The following is a 21,124-nucleotide window of genomic DNA, read 5'->3' as shown; positions in this document are numbered from 1 at the left end:
ATATTCATAATGTGGATGGGAAATAGTTTTTATGGATCGACATCTTGTGAAAAGACAAAAATCAGTCTGTTATTCATCCATCCTTAATGTTTTTATTAAAAATACAGAGTCACCAGGGACCTTTTCCTTGTGACTGCATGCAGTGATGTGACCGCAGTAATCAAATAATCTCTGTGTCCTTCCTTACCCACATCCTGCTCATATCGGTTAAGTCAGCCTTGTTCCTCATGGAGTCCTTTATCACCTGCAGGGACAGAGAGAGGAGGGGGAACAGAGTTAATAAAGCAAGACTCGTCGGGTATAATTAACAAAAAGGAAGGAGGTGTGAGACATAAACGGAAGAATGAATTATTAGTCAATTGTCACGAAACACAAGAGACAGACATAAGAGATCAGATTCGTTCGAGAATATGTGAGAATCGTCGACGTCTTCTTCACGTACGTTTGGATGGCCGTCCCGCAGCAGCTTGTGGAAGACGTGGCAGAACTTCCAGCAGAGCACCGCGTTGCTGGAGAGAGGAAGCCGGTTGACCGATGCCCAGAAAGTGTGGGCGCCTTTCTCATGATGGGTCCCCAAGATGCAGGGTGACGGCGCCGGTCAAGGATCACTGGGTTGATATCGTAGAATGACATTTTGTGTGCGGCACTGGTCTGGCTCAAGAGCAAAGTCGCATTTTTTATTTTTCATTTTCTGCCTCCTTCACAGGAGTGTCACGAGTGATAAATCCTCCCTTTTATTCATAAAAAATAATAATCTTTACCAATCTTCAAACACGATTGGATGAAACAGATTTTTACTGTGGATTCCTGGACAAAAGCAGTTGTGTCTTTGAATGAAAGAAGACTATAATTACCACCAAGTCTCTTTACAGTGTTGACAATGCTTTGGGTAATTGACGATAAAGATAAAAAAAACACAAACTGATGATGTGTAGGAGTCGGTACTCCTAAGTAAACATATGATTATACTACAAAGTGTTTGCACTGCAGCTGGTGTTTTAAAAAAAGCCAAATTGCATGTTAATCTAATATTCAAAACAAATATTTTTTATAATCTTCTTTGGGAAAAGTTGAAAACCCAAAATAATGAGCCCTAGATATAATGAATTTAGTTCCTCCTCTCCCCGGGACTCTGCAGCTTTGCATTTTAGTTCACACATGACTAAATTAGCTCGAGACGATGGGGTTACATTAAGTTTGTGGTTTTGATCTTGCACTAACGTAACCCTTCAGCCTTGGAGGAACAGCTCCACACCCACACACACACACACACACACACACGCAATGTGAGGATATTCCTGGCATGCTTCTCTTTGACAGCGACCTCCTGTGTGTTGATGGCCTTATTGATGCTGACAGCCTGAGAAGAGGAGAGGGAGGGCAGAGGTGAACAGAGGGGAGAAACAGAGCACATAAATCAGCACGCCGCTTTTATTTCAAACAGTTTATAGAAAAAGAAATCTAAAAAGTGTTTCATTTTAAAAGTGGTCACCCTTCCACCTTTATGAAAGCTGCCTTTTTCCTTTTCTAACCACCTGGGGAACTTAAAGCGGCGACGTTCTTTTAGCAGAACTTGATTGACCTATTTTCTGCAGAGTTAGTATTCAAAGCAGCAGCTGAGAGGCCTGAGCTCCCTTTCTGTTTTTGAGGGGCTCTACAGAGGCAAACATCTGCCTCATCAAGCGACACGTTTGCCATCACGTCTCTCTTTACGTGTCCCCACCTGCAAAAGTCACAGTCACTTTCTTAAATTAGACAGAAGCAATAGAGCATGCTAAGTGCGATTTATCTGAAGCTCTCACAATGAACACTAACTTAAATCATAAAAAAGGAAAATAAAGTAAACAGTCACGTGTAATAACCAAGAAAGCAACAACAGTTACTCATGAGTAGACGATTAGTTGAATATCTGTCTTTGAAATCTACTGAGGAATGTTGGCCAGGCCAAAAAATGACCCCCCCCCCCCCCCCAAGTTCAGCTCAAATTAAAGTATCATCTAACTCGTTTTACAGAAACACTGGAGATTTCAGAGCTACACGTGCATCTTGCAGACGGATTCAATTCAGGATTTCTATGCGCAGTTAAGACAGCAGTCATTTGCAAAGTTGTGTAGTTGTGTTTGACATTAACAGGCTGAGACACAGTCGCGTCAGCTGCTGCACAGTTAGTAGTGTTTACAGTGAGTCCCGCCAGTCATCGCCTTCTTCATTTATTGGTGAAGTTTATTCATTTGATAGAATTTTTAAAAAAAACTGTCTAGTTTATCAATAAACAAGAGACTTAAAGAGCGATGCTAGCATCTCTGTGTGCCAACATGCTGATGTCAAGCCGATATGTTTACCCATATAGTCACCCATTGAGCATTACACTCCTAAAGCATCGACAGACAAAAAAAAGGGACAGTTGCAAAATGTCTTTTTTATTCCACACATTCACTCTGGTGCATACATAACCCACAATGCAACTCAACTGCTGATAGTTTGTCATGCTCATGCAAATGTGGACTCGAGCTCCGAGCCTCTAATCGCGACAAGTAGCGGCCTACAGAGGTCTGGTGAGTTTACTTCTTTCCAACTCCAGATTTTTGAATTTTCATACTTGTAGTCTTCAGCCCCATCAAGTGTCATCACTCTTTTCACATCATACAGTGTGCAGTAGTGCTCCGCCAAAAGGATTCTGCACATTGAAATAGAAAGCTATTCAATAGTTGTCCAGACGTTTCACTAAAAACCACAACTGAGTTAAAGTCCGGGGCTCACCAAGGTCAGTAGCGTACATTCTCCGGTGGCCATGAACCAAATTAAAACATTTCATGACAATCGATCCCTGAGTTGTTGGCTCAAAGTGGAGAGATGATCGACTGACGTGTTGCTAGCACGGCTAAAAATTACAAACTTATTACTGCTTTGATTTTCTTTATGTCCCATTGTCGTTGCGTTAGGCAGCCAAACGGGAAAGCTCCATAATGAAATGCATATGGAAAATGTTCTTGCCATAATTTCCAGGCCCACATTGTTTAAGAGTTTAAATTGTTTCAGATGCTTTTCAAAACAAGGTGTTCTGGAATGACATCTGGCCGACGTCTCAAGTTGCACACGAGAGGAATCAAACCGTGAAAACTATACATCTCAACCCTGAAACTTAAAATGCTGAAATAACATGAAAAATAAAGCCAACCATGCACGTTGTCACTACGGGTTTGCTGTGTAGTCATTACTGAGGTCAGCAGAGGACGTGAGGCCTGTTTCATAATCTCACTTCCCACAAATTGCCATGAATCTGCTCCTCCTCTTCCAGTATGTGAGCCGTCAGGACTGGGAGTCCATCCTGAGGAGTCATTGGAGGAGGATGGGGTGAGCCGGTGGGGGTGGGGTGGGGGGGAAGGGTACAGGAACAAAGAAGAGGAGGAAGAACTTGGGAGCATTGGTAACTCCCAGGCTGAGACTTTTGCTCTGCTAAAATCGATATCTGAACTACAACATCTGCATCCTTGAAATAAGGTGCCACTGACTGTTTTGAAACAAAAATGTCCAGGTAATTCTTATAAATATAAACATAATCCCTTTGAATAAATGGCTCAAAACACAAAACTGGGATTGGAAGGAAACAATCTGGTACAAAATACCGCTCCCATCTTGCCTGAACAAAAGTGGACATTAGACCGCATCTTCCTGCACACAGCACATCTGAATGACTTATCACCAGCTCCAACAAGTTGGCGAACACGAGTCTCATGTCCCCAGAAAACTAATTTACGATCAGGTCACAGGAGTGGTTCACGAAAGCAAAGTGAGGGCAGGAGGAGGAATGTAGAGCCGCTGGCTCCCGTTTCAACATCATCCACACCCGTCTGCGCTCGGCCCGTAATCCCGCCGGTGACGAGGAGATAAAGCAATGTGTGTGTGTGTGTGTGTGTGTGTGTGTCAAACATGACAACTGACCAAGCTTCCACCCCTGTACTCAAAAATGCACAATATTGATTAAACATGAGCACCGGTGCTACAAGTGCACACCTGTCTTACTGCATCAGCACATAACACTGAGCTAGGGCTCTGACTGTGTGTGTGTGTGTGTGTGTGTGTGTGTGTGTGTGTGTGTGTGTGTCAGCACTGTAAAGGTCAAACACAGCAGGGCTTACACCGACCTGTCTTAGCTGTGCATATGAGAGCAGAAGTTAGACTGCGGTCAAAGCTACGGTCTGTTTCCTCTGATCGAGACCACAAGGGAAAAGTCACAGAGTTAAATTTGAACATCTGCTTCGTGAGACGTTACACTTTCTGTTTACAAATGAAGAAACTACTGAGTTTATCAAAAGGAATCGCAAACTCACACTTTCTTCCTTCTCTTATCTTGGTAAGTGGTAAGAACACGTGAAACAACAGCGTTTAGTGGCAAAACACAGAGAGCTCTTGCACAGCTTAACACTGAACATAAAACAAGGCATGTAATATCATCAACATGTCCTGCATTTCAGATTGCCTGTGTATAAAAGCACAAAGGTTCAGTGCTTTGATCGGGAATAGTTGTGTTCTCGAGGTACAAGAGCCTGACTGCTTCATTGATGTATGGATCAATAAATGCACTTTGCAGTTCTTGATATAATGTGCCTTTGTGGTGATGGACATTGTTTATTATCATATTTTTGAGAGTGAATGGATTTGTTTCGTGTTTGCAAACCTCACAAATTAAGTAATCATTCTTAAAGTTTCATTGATCCGATTCAAAGATGTAACTTTGATCGAATCCACACATTATTGTCTGGAGCTTTCAACCCAATTGTGGGAACAAACTATGGAGCTTACACCGTTAGATAGGCTTCAAAAGAAAACACTAGATTCACAAAGTAAATCTATTTCTTAATGTTAATGGTTCCTGTTAACACTGACTATCAAGAAATCAAATTCACTGTATAGCACGGCAAAATAAATGTCATTTACAGTCTGACCATATATGCTTCGCATTACCATCGAGTGAAATTACTTTTGTGCCGTTTATTGTCACTGTTATCTTGTGTCATCAGTACAAAAAGGTCAATCGGCTGTTCCTTCATATAATCTCACGTTTAATATAACATTTTAGCCTATTCCGATTTGTCTTTCATCTCACTGACACCCAAATAGTCACAGGATGATTGAGAAACTTGCAGTGCAACTGGTTCCCACATGAGGATGACCCAATTCGCCCACAGTGAGACTTTGTACTTTGTGTTTGGGTTGAATGAGATTGCCAGCTGCCTGGGACTCCTGGCATTGGCTGCTGGCATCGACGCATCAATGACCTATCAGCTCCAGTGATTATGAGGAAGAGGTGCAGAGATTAATGGGTTAAAGTGGTCAGAAACCTCAACTTCTTTCCTCCTGATCTTTCATGCTCGGGCCTTCCTTTCATCCATCGCTGATGTTCAACACTATATCCACCAGTTATAATAAGGGCTCAATCAATTACTCACTAGCCCAACAGAAAATTAATTTTTGCATCTACGGAAACATCTTTTTTTCTCGCCAAAGCTTTGCTTTTCAACAAAGTGTTATTGATACAGTGTTGAAGGCATGTTAAGTTCAGCCTGTTCAAGCCCCAGCCGGCCCTTCTGTAGAAAGCAGGGCATTGATATGCTGGTGGCAGCCTGGCCGTGTCCACTGCAGGGTCAATGCACAAAGCCCAGAGGGGAAGCATCTTCTGCCTGCTAAATGAAAGCGCCCTCGCTCATTGACTCAATTCCCCAACCCGCCTCCTCTGACCGATTTGCGAGAGCATGTGATTGACGCATGCCTCTGCAACTCAATTTCCACGTAATTCCCGGAGAGACGTCATCGTTTCGTGGTGGCGGCGGCGGCTGATAAAAAAAAAATAGCGTTCCTGGTTATTTTTGTCTCTGTTGTGCACAGCTCACGTCAGCATCATTGATTAGACGACTCCGCAGCGAGTGGCGTTCCATCGTGAGAAAATGGCTGGAAGACCTCACCAGGGACAAATGAAAGGGGGCAGAGTACATTTAGAAACACTTGTTCTTCGTGGATGTAAATTCTCATGGCCGAGGAGGTGATTGTGGTGTCCCGGATGATTTAGTATGGAAGTGGAGGGATTAATTAGACTATGATTTCATGACCCCAAAGTCAAGAGTTATGTACAGGACCTCCTAGATTTAGGTTTCTGTCATTTCTTTTCTCAGTTTTTGTGATTTTCTGTATCTGTGGGGCTCCAAATGTATTTGAACTAGAGCTGAAATGATGAAAAGGCTATTGCTTTTGGTAATAATTAATAATTTCAGTCATTTCTTTCAAGCAAAAATACCAAAGATTCTCTGGTTTCAGCGCCTCCCATGTGAAGATGTTCTGCTTTGCTTCGTTTTAAATAATTGTTAATGTAATATGTTTGAATCACCTTGAGCACTAACCAATGGCAATGAAGTAAAGAAAGTAGCACTTTAGTAGCATTTAAATGGCACTTACTTATAGCTGTTTGTAGTTTGGCTTTTCTTGAATAAATTGTTCTTTCTCGATTTCTTGTTGTTTTGAGTTTGTACTCATGGTTAAATGCACTTATTTTACGTAACTTTGGATAAAAGAGTCAGCCAAATAAAATGTAATGGACATTTTGCCAATTCCATCTCATGTTTTAACAAGAGAACTCAAAACAAAGTTAGTTAGTTGCAGTCGTTTTTGGACCATGGGAAGTAAACATGTTAACTGTATTTCCCAAGTGTACTCGTGAGTTAAAAAGCACAGGCATGCAGAGAAATTGCCCAAACATCGGAGATAAAGGGACATAAATCGCAGTTCCTACAACCCCCAAACTATTCAGTAAACCTACTTATCTCCCTCTAAATTGAAACATACAAGGCGTTTATCCAGTGCTCTTACAAGCACTGCTAGACTCTTTTGTCAAGCAGTTGCCCTAATGAAGAGACAGAGACTGCAATTTAAAAGCAAATACTTGCATCGGACGCAAGTGTTCAATCTTACATCCTCAATATTGGCTTCCTTATCAAAATTACTTGTTATCTTTGAAAAATCACCAAAAAACACCCGGGCGATAAGGACATGCAATTTCTCTTCAGTGTTCTTCACAGTGGAAACTGGCTTTCTGTCTCCGTCTGTTAATAAATAACTTCCATTTTCCATGTAACAGAGAGCTTTTCACACTCTTTTACTTGTCCTTTTAGTGTAAATTTAGATGCCACATCATTGGTGGCAGGTGGCAACATTACTGCTGCTGAGACTTGATCAGCAGCTGCATTGTACAGCGGGACGGGTAGACAGCGAGGAGATGGATGTAGTACTGAAAAGAGGAAAACATGTACGTCTGTCTGTGAACCCAGCAGCACTGTAATGCTAAGGTACAGCGGCGGGAGGCATGGTCATTGTGGCTGGGGGCGGAGGTAGTGGTGGTGGTGGTGGGGATACAGGCGCGCAGACAGGCTTCCTGTCTTGGCACACCCTGCACTGCCCATTTCCTGCCTGCTGAAAAATGCCCAGCTCCAACCGCCTTCAGCTAGAACCCTTGCTCAATCAACCCAGACAGCGCCTGAGACAATTCAGTCAGCCCGAACCCTTCATTCCTTCTACCCTCTCACGTTTCCTGCCAGACGACCAGGTGTCTTTGAAGGAAACCCACCGGCTTGTAGCAACTTAGGTCAACTCCATATTCGTTGCTGTGGCTACCAGTCATGAATAAAATAGTACTTGCCAAAGCAATTGCTGAGATCGAGGAACAAGATGACGTCACTGAAACAGGGGGCAACAATCATGAGCAGTCAGATCTCCTCAACTAACATTTTGGCTTGATCCCAAACTGGTCTGACTATTGGTGTTTCTTGTCCCGCGTTGTGAAAATAAGAATCAAGTTGGGACAAACTGTGGGTTTCCTATTCAACTGAGCTGAATATACTCTTTTTGTCACTCTTCTGTGTGTCTCTTTACATTGGAGCTGGGTATATTGCTAATTAAAAAGTACAAGCTACACTGCAAATGTAAACCAAAAGGTTATCGAAACAATGAAATCAAAAGACAGTTTTTGTGCCAGTTATCACTCCCTAATTTATCGAATCATTTCCATAAACAGCTGTATATGCAGCCACATAAGCGTTAATGTGACGTAATGGTTCTAGCCACTTGACGAATACTGGTCCCAGATTCAATTCATTTCAACTCTGTTTTTGGTATCCACCATTTCATGAGGGAAATATCAATTTCTTTACCTGCTAAATGCTTCACTACGTTAACCAGCTAGCCTCTAAATGTGTATATCGATGATAGATAGATAGATAGATAGATAGATAGATAGATAGATAGATAGATAGATAGATAGATAGATAGATAGATAGATAGATAGATAGATAGATAGATCGATAAATAGATTGATAAATAGATAGATAAATAGATAGATAAATAGATAGATAAATAGATAGATTATAGCTGCTTTAATGGTTCTTGATTCAATACGCCAAACTCCACTGTGTGAACATACCTGCAATTTAATTTACATGTTGACAAATGGCAAATGTGGCCTTTGATGTGAGTATTTCTTGGGTACTTAGACGGTCTCAGGCTAAAGGAAGTTTTGACCCAAAGAAAAAACAACTCTCCCCACGACTCAACATGAACAACCAACAATAAGCGCTTGGAATCAAAATCCAGCCTCAGCACAGCGTATTTCACACAGCACACATCTTCCCACACCATATAATGGCACTTATGACCCAAAAAAATCTGATCTTAAATGGAACAGTTTTGGGCCCAAACATGTTTCCAAAAGTAACTCCACCCGATTCCAAAGGTCAGTCCTCTGAACAGAGCCTTCTGTGTTGCTTGTTTAAGGACCATTCCACTTGTTGCATCTGACATGAACATCCGCTCTTATACAACAGTCACTCCACACCTCTTGAAAAGGAGCCTGGCTGGCACTGAGGAAAGTGGAAAAGCTTTTTTCTCTCAGCATCTATTTTTCCTGTGTACATGAATACACGCAGGAAAAGACCCAGCTATGAGAAGGAACATTACAAACTCAAAGAGGTCATGCTTTACCAGCCAGGGAACATATCTGCATTGCAATGAATAAGTCTGCTTGTAAGTGATGATGACACTTCCCATCTTTGTTGCCACAGCATCTATCAGTCTTATCACAATCACGGAGGCTGACGGGCTGAAATGACTCTCAAGAGTTTATTTTCCACAGAATGCACAGAGCATCCTCCATCCCAATAATAACAGGGCATTTGGTGATGCAGATAAGCCCAGTGGGATGACGCCGTCTCTAAAGAGCCCATTAAAAAGCATGAAAACATAGAGCTTCAGGATATTTGCAATGTGTGACCTCAGAGCACCGGGCTTCTGTTAGCGAGGGCAGGGGTGGAGGGCGGCAGCTGGTTAAAGACACACACACATGCTGAAGGTCGGGCTCCGGCATAATTAAACCCGCAGGCCAACACCCCCGTGGCAGGTTTATGAGCGTCTCCTAACACGATGGCTTTCTGCAGCCTCGTGTGAAGGAGCCTCGGCTTAAAAGCGCAACTTCCTGCAGGACCAGTGATGTCATGACGACACATTATAAAAGGAACATCTGTGCAGCTCAGCAAAGCTCCTCTGTCGACTTGCTCATTACACTGAACACGCGCGGACATCACAGAGTTGATCTGTACATGTGTGGGTGTGTTTTCCTGAAGGACTTGATAATGACGGCTTATGTTGTGATCTGCCACCAATTAAACAGTCCCACAACAGTAAACCTCTTGCACCAAACATGTTTTTCTTCTTTAAGGCACCGCAGTGGGATTGACAGGCAACTTACTGCAAGCTCAATTCGTCACTGTCATTTGTTCAAGAAAAACTTTTGATGTATCATCGTTTGATGTGCATCGTTAGAGGCTTTTCTTGTGTGGAAGGAGGACCCAGCAAAGCACGTTTTTCATTGTAGTTATGTGTGAGGCTGAAATACAGTAGGTATGCAAACAGTTGGCTCCTCTGTCTGTATATACATGGGTTGGAAAATGTAGGCATAATTTATCACCATCAAAATAAAATCATAATGACGTCTGGTATTGTGGAACAAACATTTGTTGATTACATATGAATTAGTGTATTTTTCTTAATTTTACCCCAAATAATAATGTTCTGTTTACTGGTTGCTTGTGGAGCAGCTAACAGCAATTTGAGGTATCAACGACTGCATCTATTATGTTATTGATCGATAAATGGTCAATAAAATGTCAGAAAATACCCATAATATTTTTTTGTATGACCGTATACCTTCAGTCGGCCCCATTAGATGAAAGTAGCAGCAGTCGCTGCAATGACACTGGGAACTACCGTTTATTTGACATCTGTTGAAATTTCAACATCCTGCAACTAAACTTTTTCATGTGATCAAGTTCCTCAAAACTCTTAAATTTAGCAAGTATTTGGCTCAAATGTGCATCACCAACATATACGCAGAGAGGGACTGTAGAGTCTGCTTGCTGGCAAGTCACCCCTCTGGACATTGTTTTCATACCAACGTGTTCACTAGATGCCAAACAGCCCAAAAAATAACGGCAGCAACCAAGAAGAACAGCCTTGAGGCGTTCCTGCACAACACTGATCAGTTTTCCCAACAACATCAAGAGGTTTGTCTCAAATAACCTGTAAAGTGCAACCGAATGGAGATTTTCCACCACTACACCTACATGTCTGTGCTGTGGGGCCCGACTGACTTCATGTGGGCAGCTGGGATTTATTTCAGTGATCGGAGTGATTTTCCTGTTCCAGCTATCAAAAAGAAACCGATACTGTACCTCTTCATACGTTTTCTACTATGAATGTGAACCATGTATTTTGTATTGTTTCCCAGCATAATTCCTTCAATACAAACTCTTCAGAGTCTCCCTGAGCTGAGAATCATTAGAAAGAGGAGTCTTGGTGTGCTTTTAATCACTCCCCCTCCCCCACACCTACTATACAAGGGCTAAAAGTACACCCATCCATCCATGTTGGCAGTGAAAGGCCGGTCTTGTTGCTTGGGCTTATGTGCACCTGCTCCAGTACTCTCTGCCTGTTAGCCTCAATCACATCATTCACAGCACAACAAAATTATATAAACACACACGACTGTCCTGCTTGTGATAAACACAATATACCATCTTGCTTGACTTTCATACCGTAGCTCTTTAAATTTGTGCAACACGCCGATAGTTACACAAAGACACACTCTGTCTTTAAGGTTTGTTTCCAACAGACATCAATACAAGACGTAATTGTCATTCATGGCACATTTAAGCTGTGCTTTGCAGAGCGTTTTCTCCGCTGACCTGCATCTGGAGACTGAGCCGTGTGAAAAGCAGAGAGCTCTGGGCAACAGAGGAGCACATCTCAGACGTTTTCAATGTCTCGGACCCTAAAATAGACTCAGTTAAAGCTGCAAAACGATCATGTGTTAATGCCCCGTCCACAACCCGAGACACAGCACAGGTTGCTGTTCTTTTATCAGCCTTCTTTAACAGTATTCGTACACTGGAAGTGCAGATCAACATGTGATCTCTGCATCTTCTTTTCCCAAAATGTGAGTGGACTTAGACTGTTCTTCCATTTAACAGGGACCCCGTGGCGCTCCTTCAAAGCCCATGTTTCCCAGATCGCTGCTCAGACCTCCAATGCCCTCTTCTCACAAGCCAAACTTCCCACGACCACATTAAGTTGCAATAGCTGGCAAACAACAACAAGCCCCTGCTTGCGCACAGCACAACGCGCATGCAATAGCCCATGTGTGTGCAACAGGACTTTCTGGACACCACCTCCCAAAATAAAAAATAAAAAACATGCCAAGGCTCGGTCATGTGTTGCCGTTGTGCTTTTTTTTCCTGCCTTTCTCAAAAACAAAACAACACTTACGATTTTACTGAGATCCATGGTCGTCTCTTGGATCCCTGAAGCCGGAGAGGAGACCCGCCGGATCCTCACGCGGAGTAATTAGTAACGGGGAAGCGATTGAGGCAGTAGATGCATTTGGGAGGAGAAGGGGGAGGTGGAGTGGGCCGTTAGCTCAACATGTGTCCCGATTTGGTATTAAAATAATCCGGCTATCTTTCCTTCCTTCCTTCCTTCCTTCCTTCCGCGTCCCTACTCCTTGTTTTCTCTTTCTCTGCGAGCCCTGCGTGCGCCCTTATCGGCGAGGACTTCCAGCATCCGACCGCCGAGAAGCCGACGCCGTCTGGGGGTGAAACTCAAGAGGACTACCGCTGGTAATGCCCGCTCGTTTAAGCTCCACGCGCACACCCACCCTGCGTGTATGCTTCAGCCCACACAGCGGCTAAGTCCGGATAGTAGGCTACCTTTATTTTGCAAATAGCCCGCTCTCCTGTTAGACAATGGTAGCATGGAGCCTGCAGAGAGGGATGGCTTATACCCGGTGCTGCTCAATCTGGGGTTCGGGGACCGACGGGGGTCCTGTAGCTAAGAGGGGAGGTGCTCTCCAGGAAATGAGAAAATAGCTGTAATTCCACTGGAGCACCTTTTATCAGGAGCTGATTAAATCACTTATTACTTCATCTTGTGATTGGTTCACCTGACTTGAAGAAGAAGAAGAAGAAGAAGAAGAAGAAGAAGAAGAAGAAGAAGAAGAAGAAGAAGAAGAAGAAGAAGAAGAAGAAACACACTATAGTTTTGCAAAACTAAGGATGATGATGTCAATGGTCATTCATTAAAAGGGCCATTTGCAAGAAACCCCTCTGCTTCCTCTATTGCTCAGTGTGCCACAAACACAATATAAGACCAGAACCACAAGTGGCTGTTGTTGTCAAACCATGTGAAATATAAGATTTTAAAAAGATGTCACTGCACATGCTCAATAAATGTTTTAGAAAGCCCACATTTGTTTTGGAGCCGCTGGGCCCCGTTTCAGATGTGAATTATGTTTGGGTCTTGTTTTCATGCGTGTGTGCAATTATGGAAAACACATGAAGCCTTGAGATAAGTTTCATAGGTGAAAGTGGGGGGAAGGAACCGGGCCTCAACCACCATCAGAGCAATTCTAGGGAGCTGATGCCCCCATCTGGTTTCTCTGAGACTGTCAACCAATATCTCCTGTCAATGCAGAGTTGAGCTAGTGTTTGATGCGAGCCTGGTGCATCTAGTAGGCGTCTGTCTTACAAGAAATTGATTATTTCCCCGAAGGAAAATCACAGCAGTAAATTAATTAATAGCTGAATGCCATTTTGCTGGTCCTGGCATTGTGCAAGCTGGTTCACTGTTACACTAACGTGATGTAAAAAAACAAACAAACTAAGATGACTTATAAAACATGACACTACTGTTGCTGTTATTATTTTAGGAAAACTGTTGAATTGAAGTTTAACATAAAATAGTGTTTGTTATACTTTTGTTGTAATTTGATCATATTCATAATAGTAATAAATGAATAGTATATGCTCAATATCATCAGGTACATTTCCTAGATTTTGTATGCAAAACGACATGATGTGGACAGAAACTTACTGGCAACCCTGAACTCTCACAAAAGCTCAGGGTTGCTATAATACATGCTAGGTCCTGCATACATTTTTTATCGATTACAAAATGCTAAAAACATAGTAGTTTGACACTAACACTAATTACTAACTGGGTAATAAAAATACAGCTACATTAATACCTCTCAGACCGCTTTAACAAAAACTGACCAATTAGAAGCTCTGTAAAGATAGATTATGTGGTAAAGCTGCTGTAGTGGACTGTTATAGATTATATGTTCCAAATAAAGTAGGCAGTGTATGTTTCAATCAATTTGAATGATACTGGTGTATAATTTACTGCAGTTATGATAATTGTTAGAGTAGCAATTGGATACATCGTCATGTGTTAAAATTTCGGGAGTTTCACAAATGTTATTATGAAATGTATACAATTAGACACATAATGTCACTCTTGTCATATAAATCTGACCGGAAACAATATGCCCCATTTTTAAATCCAGGCCACTGTTCTAAAAAAGATTTGCTATACAATCACAGCACATCAGCTGATCAGCCGAGAGCAGGCCAGCCACAATAATCAATATGCTACTCATTATACCATCGGAGCACATTATACCTCCAGGCCGCTCAACATAAACAGTCTGACTCCAGACAATGCCGGCTCTTTTTCAGCGAGTCTCTTCACTTCCTGGTACGGCGTGGGCCCTTCGTTGTGAGGGCGGCCTCACAGAGCATTTCTCACATAAAGCAGTCTCACTCTGTCTCCGCCTGGCTTCATACTCACTCAGCCACCCAAAACCCCTTGTCCTTTTTATTTCAGAAAAGTTCACATTTAATCACGCGTCATCTACTTATCACCACCTTTCCATTCAAAAGTTAGAGAGTTAAATGATGGTGTTCTCTGACTTGTGTGGATGGAGTTCCAATCCCACCCATTTAGTGCTGAGACCACCACAACCACACAGCATTTTCATGTAATGGCGACATCACATGCTCTCAATGCCATTTCATGTGATGGTTTTCAAAACTTAACAAATGTCTGATATGTATCCTAATGTTAAAAATATGCAGAGACCGTCTGGAATAACAGATGTCGTACAGAATATGTGACTTGCAGGTGACACCCCTGACATCCTAACTTTTTCTATCTCAAGGTTGAATTTCAAAACTTGCAGTCAAAAGTGATTCACAATAATGTACTTTGAACCACAACATGAACGGTTAGAGCAAACGTACTTCGTGCTGAAGCCCAAGCACGGAGGTTAAAGTCCTTTCACGACAATGTCTCTCTTCCCCTCACTCCGGACTGATTGAGTTTATGTTTTTGAGGCCGACTGTATGACTCCCAATGCAAAGCCCCAATACAAAGCTGACCCAACATTTAGTTGAAATCACAAACAGATGTTTTAACCATGTACATGCTATAAGATTCCTCAATCAGTCTGCAGCATTAAAGCAAGTTTGCAGATAAGATTTGGGCTCAGATATCTTCAGAAAATAAACCGCTCACGTCCATTGTGCTTATTATAGTTGTGAATAAGCGTTCCCTTTTATTTTGAAGTGTAAGTTGGCTTGTTCAGTATAAGGGCCGGGCAATAATATATTATTATTGTTTATCAACTTTTAGTGCAAATTATAATGATCATATCATGTTAATCTCTCTGGAAACTGTTGTGCAAATGATTGTTCCTGACTAATTGAAAACTTTAGCTTAAGTTTTATTTTACAAAAACGTTTTGTCTGCTGTAATGTAGAACAGTAAGACAGTCTATTGCATTGAGCACACATTTGATTACTTTATATGTGATTATATAGTCTTTTGCCTTCAGAAAAGTCTCTTCCCTTCCACATTACTACACTAATGTGTAGTAATGTGTATTTCCAGGATGACAACAGTATATACGGTTGCATGGCTGAGGACTGTATTGTATTTGATGCCTATCTAAAATGAGGCCACTTCTGTTGAAGCAGGCTAATTTGCATACCACATGCTTACACCGATGATGTAGGTTTCAGACTGACTTTTGACCTTTGCTGCACGTGAAACAAAAATCAGCACTCCATCTCCGTCTCTCTTCCTTTCCGCTTTACTTTGCTGTAAAACACAGACGAGGACTCCAAAACAATATGTAAATCAAAGCCATTGTCAATGCCGCCAGGACCTCGTCGCTGCACTTTGTTCCACTTACTGACCTGTCACTCATGTCCAGCTCTATTATTCTACAGCCAGTCAGTGCAATGAGGCCACAAACCATCGCCTGCTGTTTCTGCTGCCTCAGTGCTTTTAATGGTCTCGCTTTCATGCTCGCATGCTTGTCTGTGTGTGTGTACGTCATGTATGCGGATATCCCTCCACAACTTCCCTGCATTCTAAATTGCAGGATGTAAAAGAGAACCAAAGGAAGACTCAAGACAATGAGCGATGGTTGGGAGAACAACAAGGCAAAGAGACAGACAAAAGACGCAGGAGTAAGAGAGTAAGGGAGACAGAGTGATTACAAAATTCTTGTCTACGTCCGCCCTGCTGAGTCCTGCTTGTGCCCGAGGGCCAGGGCCCTGCTCCTCCCCTGAATTCCACAGCTATCAGGGCTCCGAAAAGGGTGCGAGGCAGAGGGAAGAGGGTGTTCATTAATGCAGGTCCACACATACTGTACACCAGGGATCCCCAGCAAGGGATACTTGCACACCGGGAATTACTTCCACAGGAGGTATGTAGGCAAATTATGGAATATCTCATTTCATAAAAGAGATATTAATAATTGATTCTTCAAAAAATATATTTACATTGTGCAGCTGTCTCACCTAAACCCCATGTGTTACAATTGAAAGTGCTTAAAAACTAATTAGCAGGCAAGCAAAGTGGCCCAAATAGTTAGCTAAAAGTAAATGCTAAACTGTTGAAATAATTTATGGATAAATAGTTTTTAAAAAAAAAGATAGCTAAACGTACTGGATAAACGATTGAAACAGTTAGCTAAAAGTAAATAGATAAACTGTTAAAAAAAAGTTAGCCCAAAGTAATGGCTAAACGGTTAAAATGGTTAGCTAGGAGACAAACAGAAACTGTTGAAATTGTTAGCTTGAAAAGGTTTGAAAGTCAAGCGTCTGCCTCTTCAAGGGGTAGAAAGACGGTTGTAAACTTGACCAAAAAGGACCATAACATTGAGCTGAGTGTTCAAAGAGATAGAAACACTGTTGTACAACCACATCGTGTACTGCCAACCTTGCATGTACTCAAATACAGATAGAAAGAGGAGAAAATTCCTGTGGACAAGTAAAGGAGAAGGAGGAAGCTAGCGGTCTGATTTTAAGGCCTTAATTACGTAACCTATGATGTGGTGTCACTCAAGGGCTCTCGCTGTCCCAGCTGAGGAACTGCTGCCCCAGAAGTTTCCCAAAAGCACTAATTATGGTTCATATGTGTCCAGAGATTACTACCTACACCAGCTTTCAAATGAAAAACCTCCCCTGGCCACTGACAGCTTGATGGTTTTGCAATTTGGGAAGGAGTAGGCTGCTGTGACATTTTGAAGCCTTTAAATAAAGTGGATACCGTTTAAGTGTTTAGAACTAACTTGTGATTTACTAGTTGGTTGTCTTATTGCTTTTGAGAACCCAATAGAATACCAAAACACCCAATTACGTTTATTCGAGACAAACCAAAGATCAAATCCCCCCCCGCCTCTCCCCCATAAGTCTGAATTTAGGAGTCAGCTGTTATTATGAGGCAAAACATGTCATTAAAAACAAGCGCTGTGTGCTATCCGGCTGCCCTGTTTCAATCTTTTTATAACCCAGTGTGGACACTATGACAGAGAGGATTTTGAACACACCCTGGCTGTTTACTCGACTCAACAGAGAGACAGGAGAGTACTTCTCAGAATCAGTGTTTTATACTACTTTATACTAGGTAGTATAAAACAGTGCTGCCTGCAACGCACACTTCTCATATTCATATTTATGTAACTGTTGAATATTTAATTCAGGCTGCATGTTAAAGGACATACTGTATAATCTAGTGTTCACCCTTTGTACTGGCATATGTCTGACAGTCTTCTACCCAAAGAAAATTCATGCATCGCAACTGATTTTAAAAGTTATTCTGCTTTGTGGTTAACACAATCACAATTATTGATAGCAACAAACTTTTCACAACTCAAAAAGTTTCTTGTTTCAGTCACAACAACACAGAGAAACCGTCCAGTGCTTATTAATAGAAACGTTTAGCTTTTACTCTACTTTGTGGCTAAAATGAGACCGCAAGAGACAACAGAAAAACCAATATGCAGACAGACAGGAGGTGAAAGCCAGCCACCCAGCAGATTTAGGCAGCTTTAGAGCACAACAGATCAGATGAGATTATCTCTTGCTGATCCCCTGTAAAGTAGACAGCAGATTCATTGATTCCTGCACCGCCTGCCACGGCTGTGGATCCCAGAGTCAAAAATCAACCACGCAGGAAAATAAAGGAAACAAAACAGCAAGACTACTAGGGTGAAAAAATATTGAATGATCAGTGACTCAATATTATATCACAGCATTACAGAATTGGCACCATTGGTATCAACAACAAACTGGCTGAACGTGTTTAGTTGGACCACTGATAAATAGCTTCATAGTGGTAGCAGTGCGCTGAGCAAATGCAAAGCCCTCTGCTTCATTTAAAGGATCTCAAATAATTGAAAAGTAAAATGTATACTCTGTTGAGACTCAATTTCTTTTGACTTCAGTTGCCACAACACATTATCAAAACTCAGAAGACACAGTGTGCATGTATTTGTTGTGTTGTGATCCTGGAGACACAGGATCTGCCTCGACACACTTCCAAAGGGTGTGATCTCCGGAGCATGACAGTGACCTAGTGACCAGGCTTGGCTCGGAACGCATAAAGCCATGCATGTCTGCCCCAGCCTCTAATCCATGCTGCTAATGTCCCAGATGGGAGAGGCGTGAGGGACTGAGGGGAATGGAGGGCAAACTGCATGTGAACCATCCGGACGCATAATTGACAAATACAGACCGTCCAATTCAGCGGCCACTGGAAACGGGAGGAGCACGTTGCAGCACTACCACGGACGGCAGTTTGTGCTGCCTTGATCTGACCTACTTTCTGGCCCCTTTCCCTGGTCTGGGGAGAGGAGAGGGGAGGGGAGAGACCACCAGGCAGGAAGCAGCAGGCTCCACAGCGTAACAGCAGCCTACATACATGTGCTCACTGGGAGAGCACTTCATACAAAGTCAGAAGCTGCACAGCACTAAATATTCATCAGAGGCCATAACACAAAACTAAACATAGCAAACAAAGGAAAATAAATCCAAATATTCCATTTGGATCTGATCATTCCATCATCACCACCATCATCTCTGACCCTGCCTTGAGGCCTACAGAAGGCACTGAGCGCCTGTCATACAGACTCCACACAGCTCCAACTCTTGTCTAGTTTATTCTGCAGATTGGCTAAACAGCACAGTTATCTGAATGCAAAATGCCTTTGACCTACATTTCAACAGCTCTTTTGTTGTACAAGTGGGCACATTTGTATCTCTGCCGATCAAAGACGGACATCAGCGGGAGCAACACCAGGAACAGCCCATAATCTGGTGATTACCATTGAAGAATAGGAACAGTGGAGAATCAACATTGGAAGGTTTCCTCCAATATGTCAAATTGTAAATAACGGCGTGTCGTTTTTTTTTTTAAATGGATCTTTAGCTCCTATATCGTCACGTCAGACAAAATCTTACAGTTGCACAGTTTAATTTCGGAGCTGACAGCAAATATCCCGACGTGACTATTATCCTCCCACATCAGCCAGGATCTTCATCCCACGCGTTCTGGAAAACAACGCTATCTTTTTTATTAATCATTACGTGACCCCCTCCCTCCTCCTTTCCCCTCCTTCCCCCTGTGCACGTACCTGCCCTCTCTCAAAGTTTTCCTTTTCCAGCTCCAGGCTGTTCGCCCCTCCGGTAGTCCGTCGGATCACTTTGGGGATAGCGTTGGGTACTTGCTGCATGGAGCTCTTCACTCGATCCATTGTCGCGTTTCTCACAGCGGCGCAACAAAACACAACTTTCAGGCGATGGACAGGCTAGACTGGAATAAAAAAAGAAAGAAAAATAAACCCTGCACTAACTATGGCGGGCAACAGCCCATGCTGCACTGGACTCGTCGCCCCGTTGGGTCATTTGGCCTCTGTGTCCACCACCCCAGTCAATGACAGGAGCAGCCTGAACTGCACCAGTGTAAAGTGAGCCAGGCTTAGAGGGAGAGGTCACTTCCGATTTCCAAAATAAAGTCCCCATGGGTTACCGCGCTGCAGCCACAGTCTGACTGCAACGATTTTGTATCTGTAAATTCAAGCTGTAGGGCATGAAAATAGCTATAATAATACTTAGATTTAAAATAATATGAGTCATATTTGTAATGTTGTTGCCATAATTAGCTTGCATGTGCAATAAACTGCGTCTAGAAAGACGAATTGACATTTTCCAAAATTGCCATTTCACATTATTTGTTTTAAACTAATATGGTGCATGGTGAATTTCATCTGAAAAGGTTATAGGAAATCTATTTTACAAACGCTTTAACTCTAAAGGAGGAACTCCACAAAAACCAGAAGTAATAAGTGCAACAAATTGCGGGAACTTTACATAAAATAATATCTGTCTGTCTAACGCTCAGTTCTTTAGATACTGCACAAAACACACGACGTCCATGGGCAGCCTTCACGCACAGTGCTCTCACACACACACACACACACACACACACACACACACACACACACACACACACTTTAACTGCCATAAATATTATTTATGTTATTTTATAATCTTATTTTTATGTTTTTCTACCTGTTACTTGAATATTGATTTTGTTTACACGTAGGAACTATCTTTTCTGTTTATGTTGTGCTGGGACGCATTTCTTTGTTACACGCTCCTGAAGACATGTAGCGAGCGGTAAACGGTTTTCAGTACTATGCTAAAGAATGCAAGTATTTTTTAAGTATTTTTGTTTGCCAATTTGGACTTAATTTCCCTCTGGTTGTGTGCAGCCAGCGAGTTCGACGGTGGATGATGGAAGGTGGATGATGGAAGGTGGATGATGGAAGGTGGATTGAGGATGGTCGCTTTACAAGAGAAGAATAAATCCATCAGTAGCAAAGAACTAAGGCCTCGTGTATTTCCTGGAGGGGAGTTATAGTCGAACTCGGACCTGCGTGACCGTTTCCTGATGTGCTTTGCAAGACAGCTCGTCAAGACGGACTCACAGATAAGCCACTGTTCAACGTTGAAGGACTCGCACACATCCAACCATTTTTTCATGAAGACGTCCGTAAGTCAGACACTTAAGTTTGTGTTCTGAAAGGTGACACAAGGACTGAAAAAATATAAAGGGCTGTGTGTAGCCAAGTAACATAACAGTATTTAACAAGATATTAAGAGTCATTAATGTGATTTTTTGTGATATTGATTATTCATTGAAAAGAGGTAATTTATATATTGAAGTTAATAGTTTGTTTTGTTTGTATGCATTTAAGAAAGCTGCTACTTGGAGTAGTTCTGCAACATTTCGAAATCTTTATGATACCTATCTTTATTCTGAGGGGTTCATTTAAAAGACAGTAATCTAACTTAGCATAACCTATTCTCTTGAGTATTTCTTGTAAAATGTTTGTTGT

General features: G+C 42.2%; 1 protein-coding gene across 2 annotated transcripts in view; it reads right to left on the bottom strand.

The window, feature by feature from the left end:
- hip1 (huntingtin interacting protein 1) overlaps nt 1-19,670 on the bottom strand; it is a 38,550-nt gene extending 18,880 nt beyond the window's left edge. The window contains exons 1-4 of one of the 2 annotated variants that reach the window (XM_068584650.1): nt 19,358-19,670; nt 1,297-1,360; nt 443-585; nt 188-244 (exon numbers count right to left, since the gene is read on the bottom strand). In XM_068584650.1, coding sequence (XP_068440751.1) covers nt 188-244; nt 443-585; nt 1,297-1,360; nt 19,358-19,477 — 384 coding nt within the window. In that variant the 5' untranslated portion in view covers nt 19,478-19,670. Of the gene's footprint in view, nt 1-187; nt 245-442; nt 586-1,296; nt 1,361-11,862; nt 12,365-19,357 lie in introns of those variants that run through there. The other variant, XM_068584651.1, reaches the window with a different exon arrangement.
- Between the last annotated feature and the right edge of the window lie 1,454 nt (nt 19,671-21,124).

This window comes from Clinocottus analis, unplaced genomic scaffold, assembly GCF_023055335.1.
Source record: "Clinocottus analis isolate CAN_PGR_092001 unplaced genomic scaffold, fCliAna1.0.p SCAF_2, whole genome shotgun sequence".
Lineage (NCBI taxonomy): Eukaryota > Metazoa > Chordata > Actinopteri > Perciformes > Cottidae > Clinocottus > Clinocottus analis.
The sequence above is the reverse complement of the archived record's forward strand: the minus strand, read 5'-3'. Positions and strand labels throughout refer to the sequence as shown.